Source organism: Perognathus longimembris, chromosome 7, assembly GCF_023159225.1.
Source record: "Perognathus longimembris pacificus isolate PPM17 chromosome 7, ASM2315922v1, whole genome shotgun sequence".
Taxonomy (NCBI): Eukaryota; Metazoa; Chordata; class Mammalia; order Rodentia; family Heteromyidae; genus Perognathus; species Perognathus longimembris.
In genome coordinates this window covers 12,641,407-12,659,835 of record NC_063167.1, presented here as the reverse complement: position 1 = coordinate 12,659,835, position 18,429 = coordinate 12,641,407, and the positions used below count along the sequence as shown (strand labels likewise).

General features: G+C 48.8%; 1 protein-coding gene and 1 long non-coding RNA gene across 5 annotated transcripts in view; one reads left to right on the top strand and one right to left on the bottom strand.

Annotated features, from left to right (window-relative positions):
- Window positions 1-5,471, top strand: part of Ece1 (endothelin converting enzyme 1) — an 87,609-nt gene extending 82,138 nt beyond the window's left edge. For all 4 annotated transcript variants that reach the window (XM_048350406.1, XM_048350409.1, XM_048350407.1 and 1 more), the window contains 5 exons: window positions 1,654-1,764; window positions 2,181-2,248; window positions 2,727-2,917; window positions 3,416-3,511; window positions 4,763-5,471. In XM_048350406.1, the coding sequence (XP_048206363.1) occupies window positions 1,654-1,764; window positions 2,181-2,248; window positions 2,727-2,917; window positions 3,416-3,511; window positions 4,763-4,939 (643 nt within the window). In that variant the 3' untranslated portion in view covers window positions 4,940-5,471. The remainder of the gene's footprint in view (window positions 1-1,653; window positions 1,765-2,180; window positions 2,249-2,726; window positions 2,918-3,415; window positions 3,512-4,762) is intronic.
- The window catches only part of LOC125354680, a 29,283-nt gene that overhangs the window by 505 nt on the left and 10,349 nt on the right, over window positions 1-18,429 (bottom strand). The window lies entirely within an intron of this gene.

Here is an 18,429-nt window from a genome sequence, read left to right as displayed (position 1 = left end):
ATTTCAGACCTTTCCTGACCCTCTTAAATCAGAATAATCTAGAGTGAAACCTAGTATCTTTTTTTTTTTTTTTGTACTAATCCTAGAGCTTGAACTCACGGCCTGGGCACTGTCCCTGAGCTTCTTTTGCTCAGTTAGCACTTTACCACTTGAGTCACAGCTCCACTTCTGGCTTTTTTTTTTTTTGTAGTTTATTGGAGATAAGAGTATCATGGACTTTGCTGCCTGTGCTGGCTTTGAACCCCAATCTTCAGATCTCAGCCTTTTGAGTAGGTAGGATTACATGCATGAGCCACTGGTGCCAGCTCTAGTCTGTCTGTCTGTCTGTCTCTCTCTCTCTCTCTCTCTCTCTCTCTTGAGGTATGGTCTCACTCTGTGACCGGGCTGTCCTTCCAGCTCCTGGGCTAAAATGACCCTCTTGCCTTAGCCTCCCCCAGTGTTTCAACTCCCCAGGTCACCACTGAACCTGGCTTTGATGTCTGTGTTTTTGAAAACAAACTTTGGTGCTGAAGGTGTAGCTCATTGGTAAAGTGCTTGCTTAGTATCTGCAAGGCCCTGGTCCCAGACTCAACAACAACAACAAAGGCCAGAATTGGTAGCACATGCTTGTAATCCCAGCACTCTGGAAACTAAAGCAGGAGGGGAGTAATTGAAGCTAGCCTGGATTGCATAGTAAGTTGTAAACCACCTGGACTATGTAGATTGTATATGAGACATTTTCTTAAGGGAGAAAAAAACAGTTCCCTCAAGGGGGAAAAAAAATCAGTTGTAATGAGCCCAGAAATGAGTGCAGCTCAATTCCTGAAACTTCCTACAGGAGGTGAAACTTTTCACTGCCTCTGGCGCCCCCTGGTGGACAACAGGTTCAAACACCTGTTTCCTCCAAGTTTGCTGTTTTCACCGTGTACATGCAGAAGGTGTTTTATCTTTGCAATACCATGCAGGCATGCTGCCAGTTTTTTACAAATGAGTTTAAAAAATGTTTTTTTCAGAATTGGGTTCTGACTCAGGCCTTCTAGGCCTTCTAGCCTTTAGCCATGCCTTCAGGCCTTTTTGCTCTGATTGTTTTAGGTCTTTTGTTTGTTTGGTACAAGCCAGACTAGACTGCAATCTTCCTATTTGTTGCCCATTGTAGCTGGGATGACAGGCGTTTGCCACAGTCTAGCCGTTTCTGTTGACATAGCGTCTTACAGACATTCCTCTTCTCCTCACCTCAGCCTCCTCAGCAGCTATGATCACAACTATGAGCCGCCACACAAAGCTTGATATTGTAATTTATTTTATTTGCTGGTCCTGGTGCTTGAACTCAGGGCCTGGACACTGTCTCTGTCTTTCATTGTGCTTAAAGCTAGTGCCTTACAACTTGAGCCACAGCTCCAATTCCAACTTTTTTGGTAGTTTAGTAGAGATAAGAGTCTCACAGGCTTTCCTGTCCAGGCTGGCTTTGAACTGCAATCCTTAGATCCCAGCCTCCTGAGTAGCTGGGATTACAGGTATGAAGCACTGGTACCCAGCAAAAAACACATTTTTCAGGCTCTTGACTCAGGTCCCTGGGTTGGGGCAGTCCCCCCCCCCCTTGCCCTCCAGTGGTGCTGAGATACCCCCTCACCCTACCCCCACCCCCACCCCCCACCCCCATGTGCCTGGCTGCAGGTGGAGCATGACCCCGCCCATGGTGAATGCCTACTACTCACCCACCAAGAACGAGATTGTGTTTCCGGCCGGGATCCTGCAGGCGCCCTTCTACACCCGCTCCTCACCCAAGTACGCTGCCACCCCTGCCCCAGCCCAGCCCCAGGCCCACAGCTCCCCGCTCCCCGAGCCTCTGGTGGCCGAGTGGCCTGGGATTGTGCGAGAAGGTGCTGAGGAAAGCTTCCTCATCCCCAGGGGCCTCTGGGCTCTAGCAGCCTTTCGCTGTCAGGCACCGGGTGGGCGTCCTAGAGTTGAGAGCCCCATTGGGGAAAATGCTGCTTCTGACCTTATTTCAAGACAGTGGGAGAGTTGGCGGGTGGGAGGGGCACACTATCCTAGCAGTGACACCCACATAGCCCTGGGTTTGGCACCCAGTGGGCATAGCTCACCCCAGCTGACCCCGGGGGGTCACACAATGGGACATCCGCAGGCCGCCATGGGACATTGCTTTCACCTCCATGCCCACCCCCTCTCCCCCCGACCTGCAGGGCCTTAAACTTTGGTGGCATCGGTGTCGTCGTGGGCCATGAGCTGACTCATGCGTTCGATGATCAAGGTATGGGTTATGGGGTTCCCCTTAAACAAAGCCCATCAGCTTCCTGGCTCTACTCCCTAGTCCCTTCAATTCTAAGGGTTTTAGCTTTGGAGACAAAATGATCAGGGTTCAAGTCTCGGCTCTGCCATCTGCTGAATGGGTATATGAGCCTCAGCAAGTCCTTCTCCAAGCTTCGCCTGTAAGAGGGTCGTGGCTGTGCCTCAGGGTGTTTGGGGGACTATGTGAGAACATTCCCATACTGGTGTGCCTTTCTTCGTCATTCCAGAGACTTCTCTGGTCTGTCCACAGTAAGAGTCAAAATCAGGCTACACTCACTAGCAAATAGCCGGAATTTTCCTCGTTGCTGCCTGTCTTGGGGACCCCACGGGCAAGAGGAGGAGGCAGAGAGCACAGGGTGGGGCCCCCTACCCATGTGGCCTCGGCCGGAGAGGTGGGGCCTGGAGAGCTGGGAACTCTAGTGTGGGTCCTTGCCCGGCAGGCCGGGAGTATGACAAGGACGGGAACCTCCGGCCCTGGTGGAAGAACTCATCGGTGGAGGCGTTCAAGCAGCAGACGGAGTGCATGGTGGGCCAGTACAGCAACTATAGCGTGAACGGGGAGCCCGTCAATGGCCGCCACACCCTCGGGGAGAACATCGCAGACAATGGGGGCCTCAAGGCCGCCTACCGGGTGCGTGCTCCCCACGATCAGCTCTGCTCAGCCTCGGTCTCCTCATCTGGGAAGTGGGCTGGGGCAGCTGATGGAAAGCTGACTGGAAAAGGAATGGGCTTCTTGCACAGAGCCCACCTGCTTGAGACCATGGACAGGCTGTGCTGGCTCTACCTGCAGAGCCTGCCTGCTCTTAGCCATGCGGGAACACACCGCCACGTCAGGCAGCAGTGAGGGAGAGAGGAGGCAGTGGATATGGGGTCTGTTCCAGCTTCATGGGTCTCCATGTTTGGCTGAGACTGTGCTACTAGACTGTTGGGAAACCTGGTGGCTCAGAAGACCTCAGAGATGTCAGCTGAGCTGGACAAGAGGGAAGACAAGAGGGGAAAAGAGAGAGCTGACAGAGCTGGCCGTGATCGTGGCGCAGAAGCGCTGTCGGGCAGGGTTGTGCAGGCCTGCCTCTGAGCAGGCCTGGTGTTCTCACCAAAACCCTCCCAAACTCTGTGTCTCTCCCTTCAGGCCTACCAGAACTGGGTGAAGAAGAACGGGGCTGAGCAGACGCTGCCCACCCTGGGGCTCACCAACAACCAGCTCTTCTTCCTAGGGTTTGCACAGGTGAGTGTGCTAGGAGAAAGTGAGAAATACAGGCACCATCAGGCTAGCCCAAGGGTTGTGGAGCCGAAAGGCAGGTGTCCTCACATGGACACTCCCCAAGCTCAGACTCCACAGGACACTGCCCTGTGCAGCAGTGAGCCTCCGTCATGGGGGAGATGCAAGGAAAGGCCAAGAACATGAACAGGAAGATTCTGTATCTGGTAGAGCAGAACAAAGTGATCACTGGGGTCTCTTCTAATTCTAGGGTTCTAGCAATTTCTTTCTTTTAAGTTGGTCCTGGGGCTGGACTCAGGGTCTGGGCACTGTCCCTTAGCTTTTTTGCTTAATGCTAGCACTCTACAACTTGAGCCTAGCTCTACTTCCGGCTTTTTGGTGGTAAATTGAAGATAAGAGACTCATGGGCCTTCCTCTCCAGGCTGATTTTGAACCATGATCCTCAGCTCTCAGCCTCCTGAGTAACTCGGATGACAGGCGTGAGCAGCTGTGCCTTACTATTCAGGGATTATTTTTATGCCTTGCTTCCTACCACAGAGCACACCTAAGCTATGATGCTGAGATTACAGGCACCTGCTACCATATCTAACTGCCTGCCTTGGAGACAAGAGTCTTACAGACTTTATTGCTCAGGCTGGTCTTGAACTGCAACCCTCCATTCTCGACCTCCTAAGTTGTTGTTGTTGTTTTGGGTGGCAGTATTTGAGTTTGAACTCATGTCATCATGATTGCTCAGTTTTCTGGCTCAACACTGTAGCTTTGCTTTTTCAGCCACACTTTTTTGCTACTTAATCAGAGATGGATGGAGTCTCTCACAGTTTTTGGCCCCGGGCTGGTCTCAAGCGCCAGATCCTCAGGAACTCAGGCTCCTGAGCAGCTAGGATTTCAGGTGTCAACCATCAGCACCCAGTGGAGTTTGGAAATTTCATAAAAATGTAAGGTATACCAGGTTGTCCCCTGAGCTGGCATCTAGCTGATAGCCTTCTGTGGGCACCCAGAACCCGCAAGTCATTAGATTGAGTGTCCTATCTAGGAAACAAGAAGTCTGGATGAAGCCCATGGTTCTCAAAGTGGTGTTTAAGCAGAATTCCTTGTCCAGATGGAACCCCACGCAGAGGCATCCAGCTCAGAGCTCCTCCTTTCTGACCCCTGGGGTCCCACAGCTGCTGGCTCATTCCACTTCTGTTGTCATGGAGACCGTCTGGGCAGCCTCAGGGCTCCCGGTCACCTCAACCTCTCCCCATTGCCCCCTTAAAGGTCTGGTGCTCAGTCCGCACACCGGAAAGCTCCCACGAAGGCCTCATCACCGACCCCCACAGCCCCTCCCGCTTCCGGGTCATCGGCTCCCTCTCCAACTCCAAGGAGTTCTCAGAACACTTCCGCTGCCCACCCGGCTCTCCCATGAACCCGCATCACAAATGTGAAGTCTGGTAAGGGGTGAAGCTTCGAGAGCCATGATGGAGGAGAATGAGGACCTGAGGACCCTGGGGGGAGGGGGGCTGTTGAGTTCAGCTCTCCCTCCAGCCCCCAGGGCATCGTCCACCCCTTGGCCGCCAGGCCCCCTGCTCCGCATTGGAGGCTTGACAGCCAGCACCTAGCTTGTGATGGAGGTTCCTAACCCAGGATTTGGCCCCCTGAGAACACCATGGTCCCCCGTGTGCTGGCACAATCTCTGGCCGGCACTTGGGTATCAGGCTCACCAGGCCTGGGCCTCAAACCAACAAGGTAATGGGATGCAGCCCCCTGCCTACATTCAATGCCACATATACCAGAATGCCACTGTGTCAAATGCTTTAAAGATATATTTTTGGGGAAACTATTTTTTAAACATTGTGGAATACACTGGAAATCTTCAGGGAAAAAAAATGCATTTAAAACACTTTTTTTTTTTAAAGGAAAGAATTGGTATATTTATTATATTGTAGTTTTTTTTTTTTTTTCCTAAGTAGCCTGTGGACAAAGGAAGCCCCACTGACCCATCTCTGAGGCCAGGACCCCAGGCCACTGAGCAGGTCCCCATATTGAGAGCTGCTCCAGCCCTTGTGGCAAGTGACCCCTCCCGGCTGGCCTGCCTGTGTCCCCAGAGCCCACCTGTGGGAACCCCAGCAAAGCAGGGCTGATCTCCAAGGTCTCAGCAGCACTGATAGTGGTGGCAGAATGAGACCAACTCAGGGCCCTCCACATCATCTGGGGACCCTTGGGTCCCCTTAGATCTAGGCCACAGGAGCTCTCGGAGCAGACTCTGCCATGAGACGCTGTCCCTTGTCCACTGATGCCCTCTTCCAGCCCCCTCCTCTTTAGGCCACCCCATGAGCATTCCAGGGACCTTCCCTCTCGGTAGCACTCACTCCCCCATCCTGAAGTAGTCTGCCTGGATGGCCTCTTGCCCAGGGTAAAGAGAGGAGAAGAGCTCACATTTCCTCTATGGCCCGCATCCTACCCTGAGCTCCGGGCCCCATAATCCGGCCTTGACCCCCCAGGACCGGTTTTTTTTTAGTGCCTTATCTGAGGCTCCAGCCCCTGAGCCCCACCAGTGAGATGGCCCTTGGCCTCCTCAGTGGAGTCCCCAATGTCCTGATTGGAATCCAAGGCCATACTCCCAGTCCTGGTGCCCCCAGGACCACCCCCAAAGCTCTAGCTTTCAGGGCAGTAGCTCCAGATATCAAGAGTCAAGAACCACAGCCTTCTCCTTGGGCTTTAGCCACTGGTTCCTGGGGTTGAATCAAGACAGCACTTGTGCCAGGCACCAGCCTGTAATCCTAGCTTCTCAGGAGACTGAGATCTGAGAGGATCATAGTTCAAAGCCAGCTAAGACAGGAAAAGTCCATGAGGCGCTTATCTCCAATTAGCCACCAGAAAACCGGAAGTGGCACTGTAGCTCAAAATGGTAGAGTGCTAGCCTTGAGCAAAAAGAGCTCAGGGACAGCACTCAGGCCCAGTGTTCAAGCCCCAGGACTGACTAAAAAAAAAAAGAAAAATAGCACTTGTGGCTGGACAGACTCTTTCCAGGGGTCTTCTCATCCCAAGGATGCTGTAGGTACACAGCTCCTCAACCCAAGCTGGGCTTCAGCACATGAGGACTAGGAAAGTCTTGCACTCCCTGAGGCCAGAGCTTCTCCCGATGGTACAGGCACAGGCTCCAGCAGGGGGTGCTCACAGTAGTTCTCCACCCCTGCAGCAAGGCAGCTGGGGCCAGTGCCCCCACCGCGCATGCCCCTCATCCAACAATCCAGAGTCCTCCCTCCCCCAAAGAGTGCAGACCGAATAGTGAGGTCCTGGCTCTGGTCCCTTGCAAGCAAGTTCAAGGCCAGGTAGCTCCAGGGAAAGCTAAGACAGGACCCAAGAAGGAGCCGGAGCCAGACACTTCCACACTACAGTGGGCCTTCCCCACCCCAGGTCCTGGAAAGGGACAGGACCACCATCCAGACTCAGGTGTCCTGTGAGGGAACAGGACGGCCCCCGCTGCTCAGGGTGGATGGGACGGCAGGTGGAGGGGAGGAGGGGGCCCTGGCCCAGCAGGGATGGGGGTTTGCAGAAGCAGCAGCACTCTCCGCTGCCCCTCCCCGCTGGCCTGGGAGCCACAGGGCCGACTTTTCTGAGGGCACCTGGACTTGAGGTTTAGAGCTGGGAATATATTTTTTGTATTACTATGTTTCGTGCTACTGTAGTTTTGGTGTGGCACTATTGAAATTAAAATAAAGTACTTGTACCAAGGGCCCCATGTCTGTGTGTCTGTCCTTGCATCATGGTGTGTGTGCTGTGGAGCCAGGAGAGAGGACCCCGGCCATCCCAGAGCCTCACCACAGTGGGCTGTACCTCTCTGCACAGCAAAATGGGACCCCAATCCATGCCAGGTTTCTCCTGCCTTGTGTGAGCTCCCCCTGCTGGTGAGAACTGTGCATCACATGGCCTGACAGGCCTAGTAAAAATGTCTCCCCCTTCTACTGGAGCAAAGGACTTGGCAGATCTCAAATACAGCACAGGGCAGGCAGAAGTTGGGAACCTCAAAGGAAGAGCCTCCCCAATGGTTTGGCCTACACGTCCCCCCTCGACGTGGAATGTTTGCCCCTGGCTTCTCTGCCTGATAAACCCCTAACTCTGTCAAGGCCCCCAAATCAGAGATCCGTGCCAGCCGATGCCAGGCTGATCTATCCAATTCTGCATCCCAGAAGGAAGGAAGTAGCCACAGGGTGGTTTTGAGTCCCCACTGGACTAGGCACAAGTCCTTGACCTCTATAAGCCCTCACTCTGATGAACCACAGTGATCTAGCAGTTGGTGTCAGCTCAGAGCCAATATCCTGCAATCCCTGGGAAGTCCCATTACTTCCTGTTCCCCAACACAGTCCCTCTGACAAAAACCCCAGGGCCCTTGGGGGAAACTTGGGGAAGAAGATGAGCTGTATAAACTGACCATGTCTAGGAGTTGCCTGAGAGGCCACAGCTCAGCTCTCTGTTGTAGTGAGGTAAGTGAGCATCTATTCACTCCATCTAGGACCTACTGCATGTACAGATCTAGGCAGAAGGTAGAAGCTTGCTCATCATTATTTCTAGGGACACCATGGTCTATAAGCCAACACTGGGTCTCTAAGTCAAACTTCTTCCTGAGTCCTGTGGCCTGCTGTCCACTCCCCAGCATGGGCATCTTCTCCGGGGCTAGGCTAAGTACTGCTACTTGATCTCTTTGTCCCTTGATGCATGGAGGGAACCCAGTTCAATGGGAAATTCAGCAGTTCCCACCATAGTCTCTGAACTGAAGGAGAAAGAGCACAGAGCTCTTTAAGGTGGCTCACAGGTGCATTCATCTGGGCCCTGAGAGGTGTGTCCTCTGACTCTCCCAGGTGGGTAAGGCTGTCTTTCATGACAGATCTCCTCTGAGAGGCCAACCCTATGCCTTTGGATCTCTTCTTTGCAGTACAGCGAGGCAGTGGTGGGGTTTCAACTTCATTCAGTCTAGGTCACCTTTGGGCTCATGTTCCCTGCAGTCAATCACACAGACACCTTTCAGTCCTTTGAGCTAAAACACTGAATCCAGGATTTCAGCCTAGCAGATCTACTCAGCAGAGAAAGGCAAACATTTGCTTTCCTCTTTTTGTGGTGCTGGGGAATCAAACCCAGGACCTTATGCGAGCCAGATAAGGCCTCTACCACTGAGCCGCCTCAGCCCAGGGCACATTTTCTGTAGGAGCCAGTGAATACATGTTTCCATCTTTGCATGTCCCTCAGGTTTGCTTTTGGAGTATCAAAGCAGTCACAGACATAAGCAAATGAAAGAGTATATTCCAATACAATTTTCTTTATGAGTACTGAAGCTTGAATTTCTTAGATCTTTCATGTGTCATGAAGTATGATTATTTAGTGTTTATTTATTTTGGTGGCACTGGGGTTTGAATTTAGGGCCTTGCATGCACTTGACTTGCTTGTTCAGCTGGTGCTCTACTACTTGAGCCACATCTACTGCCCAGTTTTTTGCTGGTTCTTTTGAAGAAGAGAGTTTTTCAGATTTCTTGTCTCAGCCTGGTTTGGAATTGTAGCCTTCTGGATCTCATAACAAATCCATGACAAACCCTAGTTTCTGTGTAGCTAGGATTATAGGTGTGAGCCACTGGAGCCTGGTTCTCTCTTTTTTTCTTTGTGTATATGCGTATATACTGGGATGGGACCTAGAACTTTGCATATGCTAACTACATGCTCTACCATGAGTTATAGTCCCAGTCCTATCAATCTGTTTTGGTAAGTCTGCTCTTAAGCTATACAAAGCATTTCTTTTCGGCTCACATGGTAAAGTGCCAGCACTGACACAAAAGCTAAGGGAGATTATCCAAGAAAGGCAGCCCCTGGCCAAGGAATGGCAACTCCAAATAACACTCTAAAATGGGAAATGCAGGGGATAGAGACATGCAACTTCAGCCAGGCACTGCTGGCTCACGCCTGTAATCCTAGCCACTCTGGAGGCTAAGATCAGAGGATCTGTGTTTAAAGTCAAGAGAGAAGATAAATCTGTAAAATGTATCTCCGGTTAACCACTGAAAAGCTGGAAGTGGAGGTGTGGCTCAAGTGATAGAGCATTAGCCTAAGCACAAACCCAAGGGAGAGCGCTCAGTCCCTGAGTCCAAGCCCAAGTCCTAGTATGGGGGGGGGGGCAGAGAAGGAGGAGGAAGAGAAGGAGGAGGAGCAGCAGCAGCACCACCTTGGGCTGCAGCTTAGAGGTAGAATAATTACATAATATGATCCAGAGCCAAGTTGAATCTCTGATACCAGGAGAAACAAAACAAAACAAAGCACATCTCTGAGGCAGCACCTTTCAGCTAGCCATGACAAATAACAGGAATTTACCATGTGCAGGGAATTTTCTGGGTGGGTCAAGCCAAGGCTGACTTAAGAAACTCAAGCAAGTGCAATCTACAAGATCGGTGAGGCTGGAGACAGCTGCAGGTCCCCATGGGGACTAGGCTTTTCTCCACAGAGCAACCGAAGCTACTGGGGAGTCTAAGCTGATGAGTAACGTTCAGCTTTTTTTTTTTTTTTTTTTTTTTTTTTTTTTTTTTTTTTTTTGGCCAGTCCTGGCCTCTTTTTGCTCAAGGCTAGAATTCTGCCAGTTGAGCCACAGCACCACCTCTGGCCGTTTTCTGTATATGTGGTGCTGGGGAATTGAACCCAGGGCCTCAGGTATACAAGGCAAGCACTCTTGCCACTAGGCCATATCCCCAGCCCCTAATGTTCAGCTTTGCTGTTTCTTTTTCTGTTGATTTTAGAGACAGTGCCATTCAACGTAACAAACAGCATACATAGGCTTGGACCCTGGGCACCCTTTCCAGACCTCCCAGCGAAAATGTTCTAGAGGGCCTGTGCAGGCCCAGAAGCGCAGTTTCTTGCTACAGCTCAAAAACATTACCACTAGGGGGCACAAGACACAAAGAGAAGTCTGGATGGGCTCTGGTTCCACTTTGTGGAGACTGTCCTGCCAGAAGGGGTCCCCTCTTGTCTACTGAGAAGGCCGACTGAAGCTGAAGGGAAGCAACCCCTCCACTCCTCAGGTGCTCATTAGAAGGCAGGGAGGAAACTCCCAGGCAAAGTCTCTTCTCTAAGTCACCAGTATCTGATGGCACTTGCATTCCTGGCCCAGGCCTCTCTCTTCTGCCGTCATTTTGGGAGACCCAGAGCTGCGTGTTGGAGGGGCCTAGGTTTAATCCTCATTCCAACCCCACTGCACTTTCCATCTATGCTAATCAGTGAGAATTCAAACTCATTCCTTGTGGGGCTGCAAATTTGAAATGATGTGAGCCGCTTTTGTTTTCTGCACTTGGGCTAGAGTAGATCACCAACAAATAATTGTTGGAGGGTACTGACAAGAGATAATTACTGGTTACATATTCAGGAGATTGATGTGCTGCACAAGGCACCAACAAGGCCACTAATATGTTTTTTATTATATGCATTCAATTCGATTAACTCCTCAATGGATTTCGAAGACTGGGGCTCCACTAGGAGCTCCTTTTGGAGTTTTCAGGAAATTGTCTTTATTATTATTTTTGGGTGGTATTGGGTGAACACCCTACTGCTAAGCCATAATTTTGACTCCCCCCTCCCATAGGCCCCCCTTTTTTTTTGTAGTACCAGAGATTGAACCCAGAGGTTTGAACATATTAAGCAAGCACTACTACCATTGGAATTAGCTCCAACGTTCTTGGTTTTGGTTTTGGTTTTGATGTTGGATTTGGGGGCTTGGAGTTTGGTTTGGTTTTGGAACGGGGCATTGAAACTAGGATCTCATGCCTACTGGGCAGGCACTCTACCACTGAACTATTCCCCCAACCCTGTATTTTGGTTTTGAAATAGGGTCTTTGTAGACTTCCTATATTTTAGTTTTGAGGTAGGGTCTTTGTAGACTTCCTGTATTTTGGTTTTGAGGTAGGGTCTTGGTAGACTTCATATTCAAGGTCTTCCTACCTCTGCTTCCTAATTAGCTGACATGCACCACCACAACCAGCTTTTCCTTCCTTTTCTGAAACTCAGTTTCTCCAGAAGAAAAATAGATTAGATAGGACTGAATTCTCTGTAAGAGCCTTTCCAGCACTGGTAGTCCAGGCTGCTTTGCTACCCCCCCCCTTTTCTTTTTTCCAGTTATCCATCATTCATTCCTTCAATAATTATTGATTGACCATCCTAAGTGCAGAAAACAACACAGGCTCCTATCAAAACCATCCATAAGAAACTAGGAATTGGGCTGTGAATGTGGTTTAGTGCTAGAGCGCTTGCCTAGCATGCATGAAGCCCTAGGTTCGATTCCTCAGTACCACATAAACAGAAAAAGCCGGAAGTGGTGCCATGGCTCAAGTGGTAGAGTGCTAGCCTTGAGCAAAAGAAGCTCAGGGACAGTGCTCAGGCCCTGAGTTCAAGCCCCAGGACTGGCAAAAAAAAAAAAAAAGATTATGTCATCTGCAAATAGGGACAGTTTAAATCCTTTCCCTATGTGAATCCCTTTAATACTCTTTTCTCACCTTATTGCTTTGGCTAAGAATTGCAAAACTATATTGAAGAGAAGTGGAGAGACTGGGCATTTTTGCCTTATTCCTGGTTTTAGGGAAAATAGTTTTAGATTTTCCCCATTTAGTATGATGTTGGCTGTTGGTCTGTTACATATAGCCTTTATTGTTTTATGGAATGCTCCTTCACATCCTAGTTTCTTTCTTTCTTTTTCTTTTCTTTGCTTTCTCTTTTATTTTTGCCAGTTCTGGGGCTTGGACTCAGGGTCTGAGCACTGTCCCTGAGCTTCTTTTGCTCAAGGCTAGCACTCTACCACCGGAGCCACAGCGCCACTTCAGGCTTTTTTTGTGAATGTGTTACTGAGGAATCCAGGGCTTCATGCATGCCAGGCAAGCACTCTACCACTAAGCCACATTCCCAGTCCAGATGACATGATCTTATACCTAAAGGACCAAAAAAACTCCACCCCCAAACTCCTAGAGCTGATCAACCACTTCAGCAAAGTAGCAGGATACAAAATTAACCCACAAAATCAGTAGCCTTTCTGTATGCCAACAACATACAAGCTGAAAGGGAAATCATGAAAACAACTCCATTTGCAATAGCCTGAACCAAAGATGTAAAAGAGCTTTATAGCAAAAACTATAAAAATCTAAAAAAAGAAATCAAAGAGGATGTCAGGAAATTGAAAGATCTTCCATGTTCATAGATAGATTCAATATTGTTAAAAATGGCCATAGTGCCAAAATGATACACAAATTCAATGCAATCCCCATAAAAATCCCAATGACATTCTTTACTGTGACAGAAAACAATCCAAAAAATTCATATGGAACAACAATGCTAGGCAAAAAAGGCAATGTGGGTGGTATCACAATAGGCAGATTTCAAATTCTACTTCAGAGCCATAAGAAAAAAAGCTTGATATTGGCACAAAAACAGACCCAAAGAGGCTGGGAATGTGGCTTAGTGGTAGAGTGTTTGCCTCGCATGCATGAAGCCCTGGGTTCTATTACTCAGCACCATATAAGCAGAAAAGGCCGGAAGTGGAGCTGTGGCTCAAGTGGAAGAGTGGTAGCCTTGAGCAAAAAGAAGCCAGGAACAGTGCTCAGGCCCTGAGTTCAAGCCCCAGGACTGGCCAAAAAAAAAAAAAAAAAAAACCAGACCCAAAGATCAATGCAACAGTGGCTGGGGATATGGCCTAGTGGCAAGAGTGCTTGCCTCGTATACATCCGAGGCCCTGGGTTCAATTCCCCAGCATCACATATACAGAAAATGGCCAGAAGTGGCGCTGTGGCTCAAGTGGCAGAGTGCTAGCCTTGAGCAAAAAGAAGCCAGGGACAGTGCTCAGGCCCTGAGTCCAAGGCCCAGGACTGGCCAAAAAACAAACAAACAAAACCCAAAACAGATTAAAAAAAAAAAGATCAATGCAACAGATTAGAAGACCTAGAAATAAAACCACAGAGTTACAATCAACTGATATTTGACAAAGGAGCCAAAGACATACAGTGGAAAAAAACACAGCTTCTTCAGTTATTGGTGTTGGGTAACTGGGCAACCATATGCAGAAAACTAAAAATGGATCCCTGCTTGTCACCATGCACTAACATCAATTCAAAGTGGATAAAAAAACCTCAATGTCAGACCCAAAATCTGAAACTACTTTAAGACCAAATAGGAGAGACATTAGAATTTATTGGTATAGGTAGGAACTTCCTGAATAGAGTCCCGGGGGGGGGGGGGGGTAACAACCGATAGGAGAGAGACTCAACAAGTGGGAGTACATTAAAATAAAAAGTTTCTGCACAGCTAAAGACACAGTTAAAAAACTACAAAGACAACCAACCAATTGGGAAAAGATCTTTACTAGCAATACATCAGACAAAGGCCTAATATCCAGTATGTACAAGGAGCTCAAAAAACTAACCCTGGGGCTGGGAATGTGGCTTAGTGGTAGAGTGCTTGCCTAGCATGCATGAAGCCCTGGATTCCTCAGTAACATATTCACAAAAAAAGCCTGAAGTGGCGCTGTGGCTCAAGTGGCAGAGTGCTGGCCCTGAGCAAAAAGAAGCCAGGGACAGTGCTCAGGCCCTGAGCTTAAGCCCCAGGACTGGGAAAAACAAACAAACAAACAAAAAACCTAACCCCTATCAAACTTAATACACTAAATGAGCAAGGGAGCTAAGGAGAGACTTCTCAGAAGAAGAGGGAATAACAGCAAAGAAAAATGAGGAAATGCTCGCCATCCCTGGCCATAAAGGAAATGCAAATCAAAACAACCCTGAGATGGAAATCTCACCCCAGTTAGATTGGCTAACATTTTGAATTCTCACAACAAATGTTGGCAGGGATATGGGGGAGAAGGAACCTTACTGCACTGCTGGTGGGAATGTCAACTAGTACAATTACTCTGGACAGCAGTCTGGAGGTGCCTCAAAAAACCAATCATAGACCTTCCCTATGACCCGGCCATACCACTCCTGGGCATCTACCCTGAACATCACGAGCCAGGAAATGATAAGAACACCAGCACATCCATGTTCATTGCTGCACCACTCACAACAGCCAAGATAGGGAAACAGCCCAGATGCCCCACAAGAGATGAATGGGTAAAAATAATGTACAATGAAATTTTACACAGCCATTAGAAAGAATAAAATAGTGTCATTTGCAGGGAAATTGATGGAACTAGAACAAATCCTGTTAAGTGAGGTAAGCCAAGCTCAGAGAGAGACAAACTGCACATGCTCCCCCTGATATAAGGAAGTTAGATCTAAAATGCACTGGGATATGACAAATTACACAGGATTCTAGATACATTGTTACAGTGTTCGAGGGAGGAGATTCCCTGTCCCTCCAAGAGTCCACCACTCAGAGACAGTCTCAAGCAAAAAGATGGATTTATTGGGGAACAAGAAGTGAACTGACTGGCTAGGGACACAGCACAGACTCGGGAGCTGAAACTGTGACCCCTAACAGTCCTCGAGCTGGGGTTTATAAAGGTAAAAGCATAGCACAGATGTAGGGGGTTGACGCAGTGGGTAGAGCAAGCAACAAATGAGTTAAGCAAGCCATTCACAGAAGCAGAATTTTGCGGTCAGGTTGACCTAATATTTAACTTCATTTGAACAATTGCTACCATTTTTCCCTAATCGAGATGGAGTCAGCTCTACTCCCTCCAACAACATAAAGTGAGACCAAAAGAGGATAGTCTTAGGAGAGAATCACAAAAGTGCAATACCCATGTGCCTCTTTTTTTTTTTTTTGCCAGTCCTGGGTCTTGAACTCAGGGCCTGAGCACTGTCCCTGGCTTCTTTTTGCTCAAGGCTAGCACTCTGCCACTTGAGCCACAGAGCCATTCCTGACCTTTTCTATATATGTGGTGCTGAGGAATTGAACCCAGGGCTTCATGTATACAAGGCAAGCACTTTACCACTAGGTCATATTCCCAGCACCCCCCCCCATGTGCCTCTTATATGTATATAAAATAATACACATACTGAAATGAACTCCAAAGATATGGAAACCAAATATGTTTTTGTTATTTGTTTTTTCCTTTTCTGATGACTCTATTCTTTACCTTATTGGTATATTCATGGGCACATCTGTGGGAGGGTGGGGAAGGGCACAGAATCTGAGGAAAAGGGTGAAAAAGTGCAGCAATGGAGCACACTGGACATTGCTGAAAGTGAACTACGCAACTCGTGGGTGGAGACGGGAGAAAGGAATGGGAGGGAGGGAGGGAACAGATGACACTATTCAAAAGGAAATGCACGCCTGTAATCCGAGCTACTCAGGAGGCTGAGATCTGAGGATCAGGGTGCTAAGCCAACCCAAGCAGAAAAGCCCATGAGACTCTTATCTCTAATTAATCCTGTGGCTCAAAGTGGTAGAGTACTAGCCTTGAGCTGAAGAGCTCAGGTATAACGCCTAGGCCCAGAGTTCAAGCCTTACAACTGACAAAAAAAAAAGAGGAAATGTACTTATTACCTGATATACACTGCTATATATCACCTCTAAAACAACAATAAAGTAAATTAGAAATAACAACAACTATCTATAGTCACTGGGAGACAGCCCATTAGGATGTGTCTTTGTTCGAAAACCTTCTTTGTCCTTTGCTCCAGCAATCAATCCTTGCAGGTCATTATGCATTTGGAATAGGAGGGAAAATGTGGCAAGAGTTTATTTCTGTGCATCTCTGTGTGGTTATGTACATACACAGGAGTGCACGCACGCATGCACGCGGGCTCACACACTCACATTTATATATAACATTTGCAGTGGCGTTGTCATGGGAACCATTTTTTTGGTGTCTCTGGGCATGAGGGACGCCTAGGAGTAGAGGAGCTTTTATGGAACGCCCCCTGCATGTACTTTTGTGTGGCATGAAGTCCTGCCGGGAGAGCTGCCCCAGAGCCTTTGTCAGCCCTTTTGATCACTGCTGCCTAGTGTTCTCATTGATCTTGTCAGATATGAGTGGATTTGACGGGGAAAACTGAATGCCAAGCTTGGTGACTGGCGGTCACATCCTCTGGTCATTTGCCAACCGAGTGGCACAGATAAGTCAGCTTGGGGCGGGGGTGGGGGAAAGACTTACATGAAAAGACACAAAGCAGCCAGGGAATGTATTTTCAGAAACGACAGATGCAGCCATCACTTTTGAACCCTGTGGGCAGTGCCAGCATGAGGAAAGGGCAGAATGCCAGCTCGAGAAGGAGGAAGGAAATCAGTGTTGCCTGAGCGCTGGCCCTGGGGGCTGGCTCCACCGAGGGGCCTTTGCACGTGCTATGTGTCCTGTGATCCTAGGAGTGGCCTGGAGCTGGACATGATGGCTCTTAGTGTGAAACTAGGATCTGGGGATACAAAGGAGCCCACTAGGAAGTGGCAAAGCTGGGCCTCATACCCAGGTGGAATCTGTGGGGTTTTTTGTTTTGTTTTGTTTGGCCAGTCCTAGAGCTTGGACTCAGGGCCTGAGCACTGTCCCTGGCTTCTTTTTGCTCAAGGCTAGCACTCTACCACTTGAGCCACAGCGCCACTTCTGGCCGTTTTCTATATATGTGGTGCTGAGGAATCGAACCTAGGGCTTCATGTACACAAGGCGAGCACTTTACCACTAGGCCATATTCCCAGCCCCCTAGGAGGCGTCTGACACATGGCCCAAGCTTTGCCCACTGTCCTAGGCCATCTTTCTTGCAACAACTGATGCCACAGCCCAGTTAGTTTATAAAGAAAAGAAATTTAGGTTTTACAGCTCTGTAGGTGGGAATTCCCATAGGGGCTTGGTCCTAGCATCTGGTGAGGGCCTTGCTGAACCATCATTTGTCAGTGGGTGCAATACAGTGAGCCAGAGCCAGCTTGCTAGGCAGCTTGCTTTTTTTTTTTTGCCAGTCCTGGGCCTGAGCACTGTCTCTGGCTTCTTTTTGCTCAAGGCTAGCACTCTGCCACTTGAACCACAGCGCCACTTCTGTTTTTTTCTATATATGTGGTGCGGGGGAATCGAACCCAGGGCTTCATGTATACGAGGCAAGCGCTCTTGCCACTAGGCCATATTCCCAGCCCCAGAAGGTACTTCAAGATTTTCTGTATATGTGGTGCTGAGGAATCGAACCCAGGGCCTCATGTATACGAGGCAAGCACTCTTGCCACTAGGCCATATTCCCAGCCCTTCAGCTTGCTTTTTATTTGGGGAGGGGGGTGAGTAGGGAGCACTGGGGTTTGAACTCAGGGATTTGTGCTTGCTAGTAAGTGCTCTACTATTTGAGCCAAGCCCCTACGGTCTTGTATTTATGCTGGACTGACTGCACTGTGATGCTTCTTGAATAGCTGGGACGACAAAAGTTAAGTTACTACACACAGCTTTTTATTCTTTGAGATGTGAGTCTCCCTCTCTCTCTGCCTATGCTGGCCTTGAATCATGATCCTCTTGATCTCTGCTTCTCAAATATCTGGGATTATAAACATGAACCAGCATAACCAGCCCTTTTTCATTTTATAAAAGAATTGTATTTTCTATGTTTATAAAAGATTCTTATTTGCTTAAATCTGGTTATAGGACTTCACTGAGCCCAAGACATTGCACATACTAGGCACTTATTTTATTTTACTACTGAACTGCCATCTCCTCATCCTCGTCTTCCAAAACCACTGATGGTGTCTCAGAACATGGTTTAGCGGTAGAGTGCTTGCCTCGCATGCATGAAGCCCTGGGTTCGATTCCTTAGCACCACATACACAGAAAAAGCCAGACGTGGCCCTGTGGCTCAAATGGTAGAGTGCTAGCCTTGAGCAAAAGAAGACGCTTAGGGACAGTGCCTAGGCCCTGAGTTCAGGCCCCAGGACTGACAATAAGTACAAACATACATACATACATGCATACATACATACATACATACATACATACAACCACCGATGCCTTCCTTGGAGCCTTACTCATACGA